The sequence below is a fragment of the Aythya ferina genome, assembly GCF_964211825.1.
Source record: "Aythya ferina genome assembly, chromosome: 5".
Classification (NCBI taxonomy): Eukaryota; Metazoa; Chordata; class Aves; order Anseriformes; family Anatidae; genus Aythya; species Aythya ferina.
Genome location: NC_140301.1, coordinates 44050311 through 44067055, shown reverse-complemented (window position 1 = coordinate 44067055; position 16745 = coordinate 44050311). Strand labels below are relative to the sequence as shown.

Here is a 16745-nt window from a genome sequence, read left to right as displayed (position 1 = left end):
ATGAATTCAGTTCTGAATACTCATTTCTAATTAAATACTTTGTTCTGTCAGCAAGTTCCGGGAAGTGATTTCTGTACTTCAGAATCGCTAAAATGTGTTATTATGACTCTGTATCAAGTATTTTTTTCCCCTAGAGTACTGTTTTCTATGATCTTTGGAGATAAAGCTGCATCTCCAGTGACTTAAACAAAAAGGTGGACGTTGTTGTGACGACCATTACCAATAACCTGAAAGAAGGCCTTCTAGGTAAGACTCTTACCCGGAAAAGTCTGATATCCTGGTTTTCAGAATAAACACTTCCTTCTCTCAAAAAGCAACTAGTGTGCTGGCAGAGAGAAGAATGAGAGCGGTATCTTTGAGGGGTGGGGAGGGGAAGGTGTGGTAAGTAATTGAAAAGGAAAAACTGAAATCACGAGAGGGTCCATAACCATTTTTCAGAGGAAGATCTGAGAAAAGGACAACTCCAAACAACTTTTTCATGGAAAACGTAAAAGAAAAGAATACTGAGACTGTAGTAGTGAGGCAGCCCAGATATAGGCTTCCCAGACTTGTCAGCTCAAGGAAACAGCTGGAGGGCTTGCTCCCTCTGCTGGAGCATCCTAACGGACCCACAAGAGATTTGCTAGTTTGACCCACTTTTAAAGTCCACAGCAAATCTCTCTGACCAGGAAATAAAGATTTTACGAATATGGTCTCATTAATGCAGGGTTGATTACCACTTCTGACTTAACATCACAAGGATTTTTTTTTTTTTTTTAGCAATGTACTGAATATGCAGGTGAAGGCAGAGGGAGAGAGCTATTTCATTGTTCTGTTTTTGAAAAGAAACAAGGCAGACAGGTTGAAACCCATAATTTTTAAATCATAATATATCAGTCCAGTCAAACTGGACTTTGGGGGGCAAAATAGGGAAAGCAAGAAGACTTCTTCCAGCTTCTGTAATGCAGAAGAACAACTGCTGTCATATGACCTTTGCTCTAGGATGGATTACTTGCTGTCATTCCTGTAGCCACATATAGACAAAGCCACATCCCTTTTTGAACTGTATGTTGTTAAGTACACTCTGATCTTCGATACTTTGGCTTATGAATAAATATCAGGTGAATACATGAATACAATACAATGAATAAATATTCAGGTGAATACAATGCCATCACTTAGTTATTTAGTGTTCATGTTGGATAATATCAGTCTAGTAGCATGATGCATAACAACATCAACAAACTGTGACTCAGACACTCACTGACACAGCTCAACCTTTGCTTGCAATAGTTTGTGGCCGATGCACCTCTCTCTCTTGGAGAATTAGGTCTACTTTTGGACTCAAAAGACATCACACATGACTTCAGACAAATTATGGGATCTTGTACTGGCTTTCTACCTGCTAACTGAGACTCGAGATGTCTTACTCCTTCATGCCTTTTTATAAACTTAAGTTACGAAGCTTTGGTATGGAATCCACCTCCTCCTGTACATGTATCTGACACAAATGCCTCCAATTTAAGCATAATACTAAAATAGTAGAATAGTTAACTACTCAACTAGATATTAATTCGTGGATTTTGTGGCCTCTCCAGTTTAAATCAACTTATTTTCCAGTTCTCCCATCATTTCAGTGAACAACCTGGTGATCAAGTTAGAAGTTCAATGGAGGAAATGGAAACCAAGTTCTGCAGCAGTGACAAAGAGGAAGCTTTCAAAAGAGAACTGCCATACTGCATAGGAGAAATCGACTTCACCGCTTCTGGGAAGAAACGTGGAAAGGTACAGCAATGAATACTTTTAACCTTTTATCACTGTTGCCGTTGTTCAGCTGTTACTTGCTTAGCATTAAAGGTAGAGATTATAATAGTGAGGATCAACATATCACAGGGCTAGGCACCACACTGAAACCAAAGTAGGGACCATACCTTCATGAATACTAGCAAAATTCAAGATGAGACCTATTAACAAAGAGAACTCAAACACTTGATTCACACAGACCTTCTACAGGTACAGTTGCTCACACCTTTTTTCCTTTAAAAAATAAAATAAAACCTCACACCCAGCTTCCTTCATTTTGCATCATTTCCCCGTTTTAAACACTTTCTGCCAAGTAATCAATCACTGTGGATTTCAACTTTTAAAACATACTGTTGAGCTATTTTAAAACTCTCAAAGTTCTTTCCTTCTGTTCTGCTAATATATATAGAACAGGAAGAAGCAATAGATTTGTGTAGCACAATAAGAATGTAAAAGATCACAGCAAGGAATGGGCTGCCTACATGAAATCAGGCAAATATTTCAGCTAGTTCAGAAAAAAGTAGTGCCTAAAGAGATTTCTTGGCTTTGCTAAACTGCTGAGGAACTGAGGCAGTTAAAGAAGAGTAGCAACATTAAAGGAGAGAATGATAATATCAGTCTTTAATGCAGAATGAAGCCATGGAATTGACCTGATTAACGAGATGAAAATTTTGCAGAAACCTGCTAAATTAATCCTGGAACTTAGTTTTCTTATCAGGTCTCACTCAAATAATTTGTTCCCAAGGAGTACTAATAAACATTTAATTGTTATGATACATTTACCTCTGCATTCACCATGAAAAATACTGTATCCTACTGTACTATTATTATTCAGTATTTTTTGTTTTGTTTATTGAAGTTTATTAAGGTCCCATGTACTATTCATCCTGGAATTATATTTGAAGTTATGCTCAACAAATGGAAGCTACCTGCTCCCAATTTGGTCGTCTCTTTAGTAGGGGAAGAAGAAAATTTCCAGATGAAGCCTTGGCTACGAGACACCTTAAAAAAAGGACTCATAAAAGCAGCTCAAAGCACAGGTTAGTGCTTTGGGCATTAAAGGAGAAATTTACATTGCTATATTCTCACACCTAATGATCTTTTAGCATCAATGGTCCCACTCACGTGATTATTTTAGAAGTTTGAGGCTTTGCCGAATGCAGCCTACAACTTGCATTTAAATAGCTTTTATTTATATACGTTGTTATAATAAGTTATTGTATTACAAATAGCAAAAATAAGCTATTTCAAACCAAATTACTCCAGGCAATCATTTCTTAAGTGTAAAATTACCTGAGGTTATTCTCTCAAAGACGACAATAGAAAGATTGCAGAGATAGGACAAAATATGTTGTCCAACTTTTAAGTTGTAACAAAACAACTCTTAACATAGCTTAATTTGGTCAAAAGTAACTCTTTTTCTCTCCATTCTTACTTTTTAGTTAACAAAATCCTGTTACAATTGTTTATGGTTTTTGAATATTTGTTTTCTGCAAATGTAAGAAATGTACTTTATTATTGAAACAGAAGACTTAACATTTAGAGTCAAGTTTAAACAAAAGGGCCTTGCTAATGCTTAACATTAATGTCTAACATAGCAGAAAATAAGTCAGCTCACCTTCTCCCTGGCTGTATACATGAATTACAAGAGTAGGGAAATGCATTTAAAAACAAACAAACAAACAAAAATCAGGTCTGGAAATCTGAAAAGAAGTGGCTAATATTTAAGACAATATATCTTCTTTTATCGTTGTGAAAATAGCTGCAAAATGAAGTGAAAATATCAGTTCACCTCTCCCTATCTGGTCCTCATTTCAAGCCAACAACTTCCTCCTCTCCATCCCTTTGCCCCTTCCTCATGCAGACCTGGCTAGTGTAGTGATGTTGCTGATCATATCTAGACAGTAGACATTTACTCCTGTCTGGAAACAGCACTGTAGATAAGCATATTTACATTAGAGTAAAGATGGCTGGCAGGATATGTAAAGCACACCTGCTTGGGCACAATTTCCTCTTTCCCTTGTTAAAGCCTTACATTTTGTGTATGTCTTTCAATTCTAAAAATTACAGTCTATCAAGATCTGTTTGCAGCTTATCCAATTATCTAAACAAAACTTAAATCTAGTACTTCCCATAATGTTACTTCACACACAAACCTGTCCAGTTACAAAGAAATTGTCTAACAATTAAAATATTTTCAGATGCCTGGATTTTTACCAGTGCTTTACGTGTTGGAATAACAAGACACTTAGTGCAAGCAGTCCGAGATCACGCACTGGCTAGTGCTTCATCCAAAGTAAGAGTGATTGCCATAGGAATAACTTCCCTCGGAAAAATTCAGCACAGAGAAATTCTGGAGAACGCAAAGGTATTTTTCCTTTTATTCTACTTGTGAGACAGGATCGTTCAGAAGTGAACTTCACATTTACAAAGGGTGTTTTAGGGAAAGACCTTAGCAATGAGCAGGAAGAATCGTTAGACCCCACTGCTTCCATGCCCCGTGCATTAAACTTGGCAGCAAATCTGCAAATATCCACCAGGTGGCAGGATTGGCCATTAGCTCAGTAGCTGGTAATAGGGTGAACCTGAGGAACAGCACACACCATAGGATGCCTTAAAGCTTTTTTTCTCCTTGTCCATCTACGGCAGAATTCCAAGCTATTTCAGAAATACTGTAAAAACTGCATATCCTAGTATGAAACCGAGTCGTAATTATTTCAAGTTCTCCTGAACAGTCACTGAACTGGTGTCTAATACACAAAACCTTCGCTACATGCTGGGCCAAAAGTGCTAGCCATGCAAGACTTTGTTTAGTTGGTGAGAGTTCTGGGGACTTCAGAATTCAGATCAAAGCAATTGAAGTTTGTGAGGGAAAAAAAAAAAAAAAAAAAAAGTACATGCAAAACAACAATAAAATACAAACTAACAAAAAAAAAAAAAAGTAAAAAAAAAAAATCAGAAGAGTTGTTGCAAATGCCAAGTTGATGCTGAATTGACTTGGAGGTGGAAAAGGGAATTAATGACATTCTTGTGACTGCACTGTCTGTCCTAAGCAGACTATTGTAACAGTAAAATGGGTGTATAGTAGTGACAACAACACTTTCTGTGTTATTTTACTTTCCTATAGAAGCTGAGAAGCAGGTAACAAACACAGCCCTTTGAACTTGCACCTAGTTCTCTCAGATAAGCTGGCAAGTACCAGCTATCAGCAGGGAGGCCGCCAGACTGTATTTGCATTTTATTGTCATTGGTTTTCTCTCTTTTCCATTCCTTTTGCCAAGGACAGGTATCAATGTGCTCTGTCAGATGAGGCTCTCCAGCTGGAAGACTTTAACCTATTTGTGTGGCTCAGAGGAAAGAATCTCATTAGGGAATTTTGTTCCTTTGGCAACAGCAAACTAGTTGCTTCACCTCCCTCCCAATCTAAGTGATCAAAACACACCTGTATCTTTCCCAAACAGTAGCTACAAAATAAGTGCACCATTCTTTTTACTGCATTAGATTTTCTCCCTCTTGACTAAAGCTCAAATTCTTTGTCAAAGAGTAGGTGGAGAGCACTCTTGACCCTCTGACTTCTGGCACTGCTTCTACCCAAGAACACCCTAGATCTTAGATACTTTAGGACAAAAAAGGGCTATAGACAGGGATATTGACCTAAACCCAGTTCTTCTTATAGTTGACACTAACACAAACAGCTTGTTGTATAAAATAGAGCTAAGAATTCACAGTAGCAAGGAAAAAAACAAGCCCTCATACCAGTTGGTCCCTCCATCATTTCTGTGTTACTGGCACGCATTAAACATCCTTGAACAATTGCTTCCACATTTTCAGTGAATACATAGGAAAATACCTGTGAGATTTTTTTTTTTAAGTTGATTGTTGTGTATCGGGGTCCCAATCTAAGGCCAAATCTCTCTGGCAAGTAGGCTTAATGTTACACGGCAGCAGAATATAGGCACATCCTCCATCTAAACAAAACATGAAAGCAAGTAACTGCTTCAAGGTAACCTTCAGCAATGAGACAGGAGCAGAAGGGAGGCAAGAGAAATTTGTGGCACTAGCTGTTTGTAAAGGACATGCAAATTTACTACTTCCCCCGCCCCCCCCGAATAGCCTCTGACATTTCTACTCTTCCCAGAGCTGCTGAGAGGGCAAGAATCCCTACCTGTACCTGTGTGCTCTGTCACATTTTTAGAATGCAGCTTCCACATTAAGAATAACCATGAGACCTCACATACCCATGTTAATTAAACCAAGCTGTGTTTAAATCAATATGGATGTATAGCAGGCTGACTTATCTACTGGTCTAAGCATGGTGAAAACGTTACTGAAATGAACAGGTTTGCCCTTGTCTAAAATCTGGCACAAACATCTGAGACATTAAGGCATCACTCACAGTTATCTAGTCTCATGGCCCCAAACATTTGTGCAAGCACTTGCAGCACCTCTGCACGAATGCCTGTGTTCTAGAGATGATTCCTAATGTCAGTATATTTTGCAGAGCCTGAGAGGGAAACTTCAGGGACTTCAGCTTTCAGGCTATCACATCTAGCACCTTTCAGAAGAAACAAATACTCCTTCCTTTTCATAGAGGCTATTCAAGTGTCTGAAAAGTGGTGCTCTATGTCATGGCACAGATAACATGAAAAAGGGAGATGAAGCACATAGAAATGCAGACTGTGCTTTGTAGAAAAATGCTCACATCTCTCCTATCTCTAGGATGAAAGCCTTGTACATTACCAATCAGATGATAATGTCCAAGGCCCACTGTATTCACTGGACCACAACCATTCCCATTTTATTTTGGTGGATCACGTAACACCAGAGGATCCAGACAGAACGACTGAACTACGGCTCACCTTGGAAAAGCACATTTCAGAACAGCGCACTGGGTATGGTGGTAAGTAGACTATACAAACATCCTATAGCTTGAATACTAGCGACATTACAGGGATACATGTGGGTCCCTCGCCTTATCAAAGGCAACTCCAGTTCTCAGTTTACCATCTACATAGGCAAGATCAAGTAAACACAGTTGTCATTGTGTAAGAGGCAGAACTAAGCTGACTGAAGTTGAAAAAAATGCTCTTTGAACCAAAAATCCTGACATTTATTGCATCTCCTTAAACATAGCTCAAAGCTGACCTTCAAAGCATCTCTCAAATTGCCTCGAAACACAACAGATGGAAAATAAATCCAGGCTTAAGTGCCCTAACCAGTGGCTCTAAGAGATGGATGTTCATTGTTGTATACTTTTATCCCCTCTCACACTGAGTCTTGAATTGCTCCCACTCTGGAAGAAAAGACTTGCCAAAGCCTTCTGAAAATTTTTAAGCCATATTTGTTTCAGGATAACATTTTATCCTGGGTGAACAGCATAGCATCTAATACCCCTCTAAACCAACGTGAGCTTTGTTTATAATGATAACTGAGCATGGGGTAGGCCTCCTGTTGCGATTTATGGAAATAATTCAGTTGTAGTCCTAATACAATTACTTTCACCTTTCCTTTGTTTCTGTAATACCTGCAGTGCTAGCACAGCTAAAACACAGGAGAAAGAGCTCACTTATTCACATTTTCATGCATCACTGGAGTATTCTATTACATAGCCTATAGTATAGGCACAGATATATCTGAGAGCAGGAATGCACCCAAACAGTGCTTATCTTGTGACTCAGTTGGGAAAGACCACAGGTGGACTCTAATGGTAGGCAGAGGTTGCAGTGCTGACAATTGGAAAATAGCCTCTTTCTGCTTGCAAACCAATCTGATCAAACAAATCTCAGAGGAACAATTTTCTGTCCAAAAATGCAGATTCATCTGACAAATATTTCACTGGAGCATACTGAGTTCAGTGAGATCTTCTATAAAGAAAGCAAGTGTCGTTCATTTAAGTTCAGCAAACCCATTTAACCTTACTGAACTAAAACACTTCAATAAGGTCATGCAGAATTTCCCTATTAAAATATCTACAAATCATACAAAAAAAAAAAATTTGGTATTTTGAATATTCTTTGCAAATAAGGACTTCCCACCTTCCCCAATATAACATTAGAATTTCCCACCACCACACACAGAAGTGTAAATTTCATCCAAATCTATGCTAAATGAAGAAGATTCAAAACCACAAATGTTTTCCAAGTATTCTGTAGTCATAGGGGTCAGTTTTCAAACTAGAATAGCACCTTAAAGAGGTATAGCACTACTATGCCATTCACTAAAACAAGTCAAGTTACCTGCCAATCATGGCTAAACTACAGCTCAGTTCTCCTTTATCTCTGTAGTCATCCCACAACAGATGCAAGATGTAGTAGAGACTGGGAGACCTACAAAGGAAAACACTAAAAAACTGTTTGAACCAAATACCTTTTTATCTTCCAACTATAAGAGGCATTAATCTCATGACGCTGCTGTTCTGATAGAGCTCTCTTAGGCCAATCTGCAGTCATCTTCAGAATACAGAGTTCAGTGTTTACAGTATAAACCATTTAGAAATAAGTGGATATCTGTGGGAGAATGGATGAACAGGGATGCCTTCACCATTTCTTCCCCTGCAGCCATAAAAGAAGTTAAATATTGCATAGGCGTTTCTTTTAAATATAGCACTACTCTAAAAATAAAAGATTATAATATTGATAGTGACCACATTAGACTGTACTGAATGATGTTTAGGCTCTTTAATCAGAGTGATAAAGAGTATATAGGGTAAACAAACATCTTAAATCAACAGTGCTGTGATGTACAGAAGTGCCAATATCCACATTTTGCAGCTGAGGCACACAGAGGTGTGAAGAGACCGAACTACTTGCCAGGAATCACACGAACGTTTATGGTAAATGTGCCTCGGTCCTGAATCTTAGACTAAGGCCCTGTCTGCTGGGCCATAGGGTTATTTTCTTCCTTTGCCACTTACTTCTGCAGTTGCCTGCAGTTTCAAGTTTTGCTAGGTACTGAAACAGGACATAATAGAAGTACTTTTAAAGTGAACAGCAGAAAATCAATAGTTCTTGTGATAGCTGTTAACACTTGTTTGTTTTTGTTTTCTTCTTTAAACCATCTATTTCACAGGAACAGGAAGCATTGAGATTCCTGTGCTTTGCTTACTGGTAAATGGAGGACCAAGCACACTTGAGGTAATAAGCTGTTTGTAATTCAAGAAAAAAAAAAAAAAAAAAAGTAATAAATACTAAATAATTACTGGAAAAATGGTTGGATGAGAAATACATGTATTGGCACTTTACATGAAGTCAAGATTTAGATCTATACATCACTTAAGAACTGAATTCCATTAATGTTAAAATTAACCATATTTGTTTGGAAGAAATATTTCATTTTGAAAAGGTGCTGGCAAATCAGTAAGGCTTCTACTGCCAGCTAGTACAGCGCAAAGAAAAAAATTCAAAACCAGAACAAAACCTCAGAAGTCAGCTTCAAATTTAGTAGAGTAGAAATACTGTGCTATTACTTGAGATGACATACGAAAGGATTAATCATTCAGCAAGAGAGAGAACTGTCACAGAGCTCCAAGGAAACGCAAGGCCAGGTTTTCTAGATATTCCACTTTCAAATGATAGTGTCCTACTTCCCCTGAGCAAAAATACCTTGTATAATAGAAGACTGGAGAGTTGCCTGCTAATGTTCCCATATCCTGTTTAGTGAAGAATCAGTTATGAATTTTTTTGAGCACTTCCACAACTTCCAGAACGTGTTGACTAGGAGATCTATAATATCTATTTTACTTTTTCTGATATTTTATTTTAGTACTTTGTAGCAGTCAATATCAGCATGGCTTTTTTTTTTTTTTTTTTTTTTTTGATAATACTCTCAGCTGAAGACAAATACCCTACTGTACCTTTCAGGAGATAAAATTTTCAGAATGTATAGCTAGGTTTAGCAGCCAGAAAAGCCTGCTGAGAATTCCTGTATAGCACTCCTCTTGCACTTGACCATGCTGAACTACAAACAGCTATAAGGAAAGAGTGGAGAGAGGGGAGGGGAAAAACAAGAAACAGACAACCAGTCATGAACAAAGATGTTTTATGCATTGCCTGTCCAAATCTGGATGCTTAGCTACTCAGCACGTGCCATGGAAAGCACTATAATCAGGGACTTATAACACGGAAAATCTGCCACAAAGTCAAAAAAATCCCAATAGTCCAGAGGAATCTGGACTGACTCCAGAACGAATAGGTACATATTTATTTCTAGTTTGCAAGGAATCTTTCTTCTTTGAGTAACATTTTCTTTGCATGTATGAATTCTAAAAATGTACTTTTTAAACTACAGAGGATTTGCATCGGTTTGGAAAATTCTGCTCCCTGGCTTATCTTAGCAGGGTCTGGAGGTACAGCTGACATCTTAGCTGCATTCATGAATGAGCCACAGCTTATTGTGCCAGAAGCTGTTGAAAAGCAATTTAAGGAGAAATTCCCTGCAGAAAGCTTCTTGTGGAAGGACATTCTCCAGTGGACAGCAACAGTGAGCTCATGTTTGATAATTGCATGCAGTGTTTGATAATTACATGCATCATGTTCACAAGCTCTCTTCTACCATTCCTAGCTTCAGTACTCCATTCAGTGCAGTTTGAAAATGTACTCCCCCAAAGTTTTGGATACTCCATTGCTCTCTTGCTAATGCCATATACCTCTCTAACACTAAAATCAAGGTGTCAGTTGATCATACAAGCTACTTTGTCCTAGTGATTCAGCTGACAACCAAAGCCTCTGTTCTTTCTCAGTTATTTCCTCAAGTAACAACCAGCACCCAAGAATCCCAGAGTCCTTCTGGAGGACATGAAGCATTATTTATCCTCCACAGCTGTGGAGCTTGTGCAGCTGTGAAAGAAGCAACCTAATTCATGATCTACAGCTGTTAAGTGGAAAACCTAATTGTGGGCATGCATGAATAAATTAACAAGAACAAAGAGTGTTCAGAAGTTACCCTATATATTGTTGGTTATTTGTATTCTTCTTAAAAAAGACAGACAAAACAGATCCATAGATTGTCTTTATTCTTTGTCTTGAGGCACACTCACTAGACTTAAACCACTATGGCTAAATGTTTAAGAAACAAAAAAACACTTTGACATTGTCTTCATGTGAAGATTGAAGAACAATGTATGCCTCTGAGACAAATGGAGGCATTTGCCACACAACCTCACCCACTACTTATTCTTTGCAGTCCTCACTGTAATCCTTAGCTTTGAAGGTCCACATGCTACTTCCATTAGGGAGAACTTTGTCAGATCACTAAGAAAAGGAGATGGAAGGGCATCAATGACTCAAAGAAGCTTTAGAGACCATGCTTTGAAATAAACAACTCTGAGAGGAGAATTTGAATGTCAGAGCAGAAAAAGGTAAAGCAGAATTAGTGATCACAGCATGACTATGAATCAAATAGGAATGGGAGTTAAAGATCTTCTAGTTAAAGCAATGCCCTGATTCTCAGGGTCTCCAAGTTCTATTCCTCCTATCGTGCTATGCAATGCTGGGGAAGACAATAACTCCTTCCTTGCCTCAGGACCTATTTATATGGAAAGCTAATAATGTTCATCTTCTTGCCAAACCTCAGTTTTGCATTTAGAATGCATGTTCTTTGGGAAAAGCTGTACATGTGGTCTACACTGGGCTCTTAGACATTAGTGTTTAGACAGTGGTTTAAATGATTTCTGTTTCAACTCCCAATAGATTCAGAACATTATTTCACACCAACATCTTCTAACTCTGCACAACTTTGAGCAAGACGATTCAGAACTAGACACAGTCATTTTAAAAGCTTTAGTAAAAGGTAAGAACAATAATTGTAATACTTTGTTATTTGACCTCACTCTGCCATAAATATATTTTATTCTTGTCCAGAGCAAGTTCAGTTGGCTGTTCCATAAGATTTCATTTCTAATGAAGAGTTGTTCTGCTTGCTTATTGACAAAGTAACTGGCAGCTTTTGAATCTAGCATTAAACTAGTGTTTGCTTTTTAATCTCATGCTATTGTATAGTATTATTTTAATTAGTCCTTTATTTCACAGCTTGCTTCTCTTAGTCGTAGAGGCAGTAGAAGAACTGATATATACTGTAACAGTTATTCCATTTACAAACCATTAACAAAAAAAAAAAAACAACACACACAACAGAAAACACAATCAGACCTGAACTACCTTAGTTCCAGATCAACCAAGTACAACCAAGTTGTTCTATAAAAAACCTTCACTGTCTGTTCTGAAATACATTACTTGCTCTGCCAGCCCTTTTAATTTGTGTTAGACTAGCCTAACTTTAGCATTAGGGAAAAAGAAATTCTATTCCTCATGTGCTAATTAAAACAAGACAAAAACAAGAGCCTCACCCTCCCCACTTTCTGCAGATCAGGGTCTTTCTTAAAATACTAATTTAATTTGATGTTTTAAGAGAATTTAGCCACTAAAATATTCAAAAAATGAGGTTTTAGATTAATATTTCTTAAATGAGGAGAAAAAACACCTGTGAACGGTTCCTGGTTTAGTGACCTACAAATCTGTGATAACTGAATAATAGCTAATTTTGCCAATCAAATTACCAATACTATATTGAATTAAATGTAACTAGTGTAAAGTACTGAATTTCTTTGCCTTTCTTATTTGTTCCAGCCTGTAAAAGCCACAGTCAGGAGGCCCAGGAATATTTGGATGAACTGAAGTTGGCAGTGGCCTGGAACAGAGTGGACATAGCTAAAAGTGAAATATTCAACGGTGATGTGGAATGGAAGGTACAAGGTTTTATTGCATTAGAGGCCCATCGGCGTGTAACCTAAAGGGTGTGGGACACAAACATACTGACAAGAAAGGCCTCAGTTTTCAGCAATACCTGCATTCCTCACTAAGAGATCAGGCAGCCATAGCAGCCTTGTTTAAGATATCTTTCTGGTTCCCGTCCTGCACCCCAGATGATAATGGGGGAAGACAGGTGAATAATTTAGTGGTCACGTTCTTTTTCTTGAGCCTTTGGGGGGCAAGAACCCTTACCCCCACACCTCTTTCTGTACAGACCTTTAAGCACGCAAACCACTGTTTCTAACTGCTACATAAATACCCAGTGCAGTGGGTACCTGAACATCATCACAAGTCCTACAGCTTGCTAGTTGTGCTAGTGTTTTAATATTAATGTTTACATAGACATTTTCTACATAGTTCTATCCCTCTTTCTCATCATACCCACAGATGACCTGTTGTAAGGCAAAATGTACATGTCCTAACAGTAAATTTTACCTCCCTTCCTTATTCATCCATGAATATCTCTAAAACCACTATTTTTCTTCCTTTTTTACCCCCCATTCCTTGTCCTTCAATCAATCTAGTCCTGTGACCTGGAGGAAGTGATGATGGATGCTCTGATCAACGACAAACCAGAATTCGTCAAGTTATTTATTGACAATGGGGCCAACATATCTGAATTCCTGACATACAGTCGTCTGCAGAGACTCTACTGTTCCATTTCTCAGAAGTGTCTCCTCTACAAACTTCTACTGAAGAAACATGAGGAAAGCAAAGTGACCTTGGCAGGGCTCACAGGTCAGCAGCAGCAGGAGTCCTACCCACTCTTCACTCTCAATGAAGTTTCTAGAGTTCTCAAGGATTTTCTCCATGATGCATGCAAAGGTTTCTATCAAGATCTCAGACACGGAGGCAAGAAGAGATCTGTGAGTTACAACTTTCCTTCATAAATCTGATCCTCTGCAATTTAGAATTTGAAAAGTTTTGGCTATTTCTTGGCTTCAGGGATGGGACAAGGAAGGAAATGGAAGAAAACGTTGGTTTCTCTTTTTTTTTTTTTAGCTCATTAATCTTACAGCTAAAAATTAGTCACTTTTTTTTCATTTTGAATGAAACTCAGAAATACCAAAGTTCTTGCAAAGCACTGGAAATCATGCATCGAAATTGATTTCCAGAGAAGCACAGGGAAACTCGGTAAAGATCAGAGTTCTAGAGTAATATAGTAATTAAAACTTTCGATATTTGTAAAGTTCTAGTTTAATCTCAGAACTCTTTAAACTCCAAAATAAATTGTCATTTGAGACATAACTTCAATCATTTTTGCTTTATTAAAGCTTACCTGAATTAATCAGTAGTACAAAAAACTATCCAAGTTTGAATCTAGGCAGGTTTTCCCTGTGCACAAGAACAGAATACGGGGTAACATCTTACAGAAATAAAAGTTTGCCACTGCAGTCTCACTTACTTTTGCAGAATTTGACAGTAACTGACCTAAAACCAACTGATGCAAATAAGACCCAAGTCAGATACAAGATCACACTGCCCCCCTTAAAAGCTTCTTTCCATGGTTGTGAGCAGCAGCCCGATCCCAATAACATTGGCAATGCTAAGAGTATCCCTGTAGGGGCATACCAGTGTGTTCCTACTCAGTTGTTCTAGATTTCAAAGCAATTTAGTATACTAAATAACTCCCTACAAACAAACAAAAAAAAAAAAGAGGAGGGGGGAACCAAACCATTAATATAAATTTGAACAGAATGCCATAGTTTAAGTGATTTCAAAAATATCCTTGCATAAAGTTGTTTTAGAAAAAACCCACACACCACTCTGGCTGCTTCTAATTAATGCGATTGATATATAGACATTTTTAAAATATACTTTAAATTCAGGACTTGACCTAAGTTGCCATACTTTCTCTGGAGAGTTTTTTTTTTTTTAATCAAGCATTAAAGGAAAAAGCACCATTCTACTTAAAATACTCCCTGCATGAGGAAGAGGTTTCTCAAAGGAAAGACTAAAAAGAGAGCTCTATTCTTGTCATGTACAGGGCCTTGGTGTGATTTATTCCTGTTCCCTTTTCTCTGAAACCACATCCTCTGTGGCAGTTGAGCAGAATCTGATATAACCATAGGCCAGCTCAGATTAGTTAATCACAGGTCTGTCTTGTATGATATTACACACCAGAGGTGAAACCCTGGCCTTAATAAAGTCAATGAGAGCTTTGCCATCGACTTCAGTGGAGTCATGGTTTCATCCAGAACATTCTCACACATATTGAGTTATATCAGGGACACAAGGGTCCTTTGATTCAGTACAGAATGAACTAATTACCTCAGACCCACAGGAGAAAAAAAAAAAAAAAAAAAAAATCAAAAGACTATGAAGTGGCTGGCAAGGCCAGGGGCTGCTTAGATCATGCCATTTGCACGGAATGAAATTGCAAAGCAGGTTTTAATTTCTGAAAACCATATTTCAGGATAAAACAAACACAAGGCAATTACCTGGGCCCTTGGACATGAACCAGAAAAGTAAAAATCCTTGGAGGGATTTGTTTGTATGGGCAGTACTTCAAAACCGGCACAAGATGGCAAACTATTTCTGGGCTATGGTAAGCATCAAGCTATAGCTCCTTCAGGTGAGGTATTGTCATATTTCATGTATATGAGATGGTTTTTTGCTCTGCCTTGCAGCTCAGATGATAGATAGGTTTGCTTCTGAAATACTGGATGCACATTTATAGCACCTTTCATCTCAGTGTGTCTCATGCCAGCAGGGGCCAGGGGGCCTGACAGAGGTAGTACAGAACAGCAGCAGGTGTAAATCAGTGCAGCCTGAAACTGCTGATTAACTTCAGCTGCAGAGCTGACCCTTGTCTTCCTTGCTGCTGATGACTCACCACCCAGTCTCAGATTTTGTTCCTTCTACAACAGGTCAATTGTTTGCGCTTTAGCGGGAGGACACTGCGATTGAGCATCTTCAGCTTATTTGCTGGATACATAGGGAACAACAGCATCACAGTCCCAGGGACTGAGCTTCAAACCGGCATAATTGGCTCCTGTTTTGCACCCTTCCACAGCTGAGGCCATCTCACACATCTGCAGTACCACAGTTTCTGTTTCTTCCCCCTCCTGCTCCAGAGGCCAGACACAGCTCCATCTGCAAGCATCCAGCTAGCTGCATCTGGCCCAAAGGGGTCATGTGAAGGGAGATAAACTGCAGCACAGCTCTTCAACCAGTGAGTGTGTGCATGCAGACACATCCGCACCTTGAAGGACCTTGTGTTTGTGGAGCCCTGTTACCAGAAAGCACATTTCTCTGCTGTGTGTTACTGTTGTGTCTCTACCAGCTGTGCTCCCTCCTTTCCCATATGTCCTTATGCAGGGTCTCAGCACAGCCATGTTCTAGGAAACTGAGCAGCATGAGAGTGTTTTGTTCTATTTCCATAACCCATTCTTCTCTTCTAGGTCCTCAACTGCTACCCCAAATCAGGCCCCCTAAGGTCAAACATACCCAGGTGTCACCAGCCTCATAAGGCACAAAAACTACTAACGCATGGTTATTGACTCTCAAATATCAAAACTGCTATTTCTGTAGACAGTTTAAACTTTCAAGTCTGTCTTTTAGGGAAGGCTCTTCCAAGGGAAGACATACATGAATTTGCTATTCATTAGTGAAGCATCCCCAATTGAGCATTTCAGACCGGTAATACCTTTCCATTTTACAGGGTCAGGAGGGTGTAGCTTCAGCTCTGGCAGCCTGTAAGATCCTTAGGGAGATGTCCCACCTGGAGACAAAGACAGAAGTAGCACGTATAATGAAAGAAGCAAAGTATGAGCAGCTCGCTGTTGGTAAGTAAAGGCAGCTATTTAACAGCATCAACAGTTTCCAGAGGCCACTCTGGAAGACAAGCAAGTAGGGGGTAAAAAACCAGCAACAAATAACACACACACCAAAACCCTCAAGAAGTTGTAAAAAGCCAACTGTCATGAGTAATTTAACAGACTTGCAACACAGCCAGTCCCAAGCGTTCAAATACCACAGGAGGAGGACTAAAACTCCAAATTCTCATTCTGGAAAAATCAGTGTTCTAAGGCTGACCCCTGGGATGCATGGAAGAAGTTTCTTCCTTGCTGCATATTGGTATTTTAAGTGTTTGACCTTACTACAAGGTGTATTACAATGACAGGCAAGATAGAATAACCAGAACACTTCCAGGCT

General features: G+C 38.8%; 1 protein-coding gene across 7 annotated transcripts in view; it reads left to right on the top strand.

Annotated features, from left to right (window-relative positions):
- The window catches only part of TRPM5 (transient receptor potential cation channel subfamily M member 5), a 52231-nt gene that overhangs the window by 11613 nt on the left and 23873 nt on the right, over positions 1-16745 (top strand). For 4 of the 7 annotated variants that reach the window (XM_084521536.1, XM_084521534.1, XM_084521538.1 and 1 more), the window contains 12 exons: positions 135-246; positions 1600-1764; positions 2642-2822; positions 3984-4150; positions 6502-6682; positions 8851-8915; positions 10069-10260; positions 11469-11568; positions 12405-12523; positions 13112-13453; positions 15004-15135; positions 16252-16375. In XM_084521536.1, coding sequence (XP_084377662.1) covers positions 1648-1764; positions 2642-2822; positions 3984-4150; positions 6502-6682; positions 8851-8915; positions 10069-10260; positions 11469-11568; positions 12405-12523; positions 13112-13453; positions 15004-15135; positions 16252-16375 — 1720 coding nt within the window. In that variant the 5' untranslated portion in view covers positions 135-246; positions 1600-1647. Of the gene's footprint in view, positions 1-134; positions 247-1599; positions 1765-2641; positions 2823-3983; positions 4151-6501; positions 6683-8850; positions 8916-10068; positions 10261-11468; positions 11569-12404; positions 12524-13111; positions 13454-15003; positions 15136-16251; positions 16376-16745 lie in introns of those variants that run through there. The other 3 variants (XM_084521535.1, XM_084521537.1, XM_084521539.1) reach the window with 3 other exon arrangements.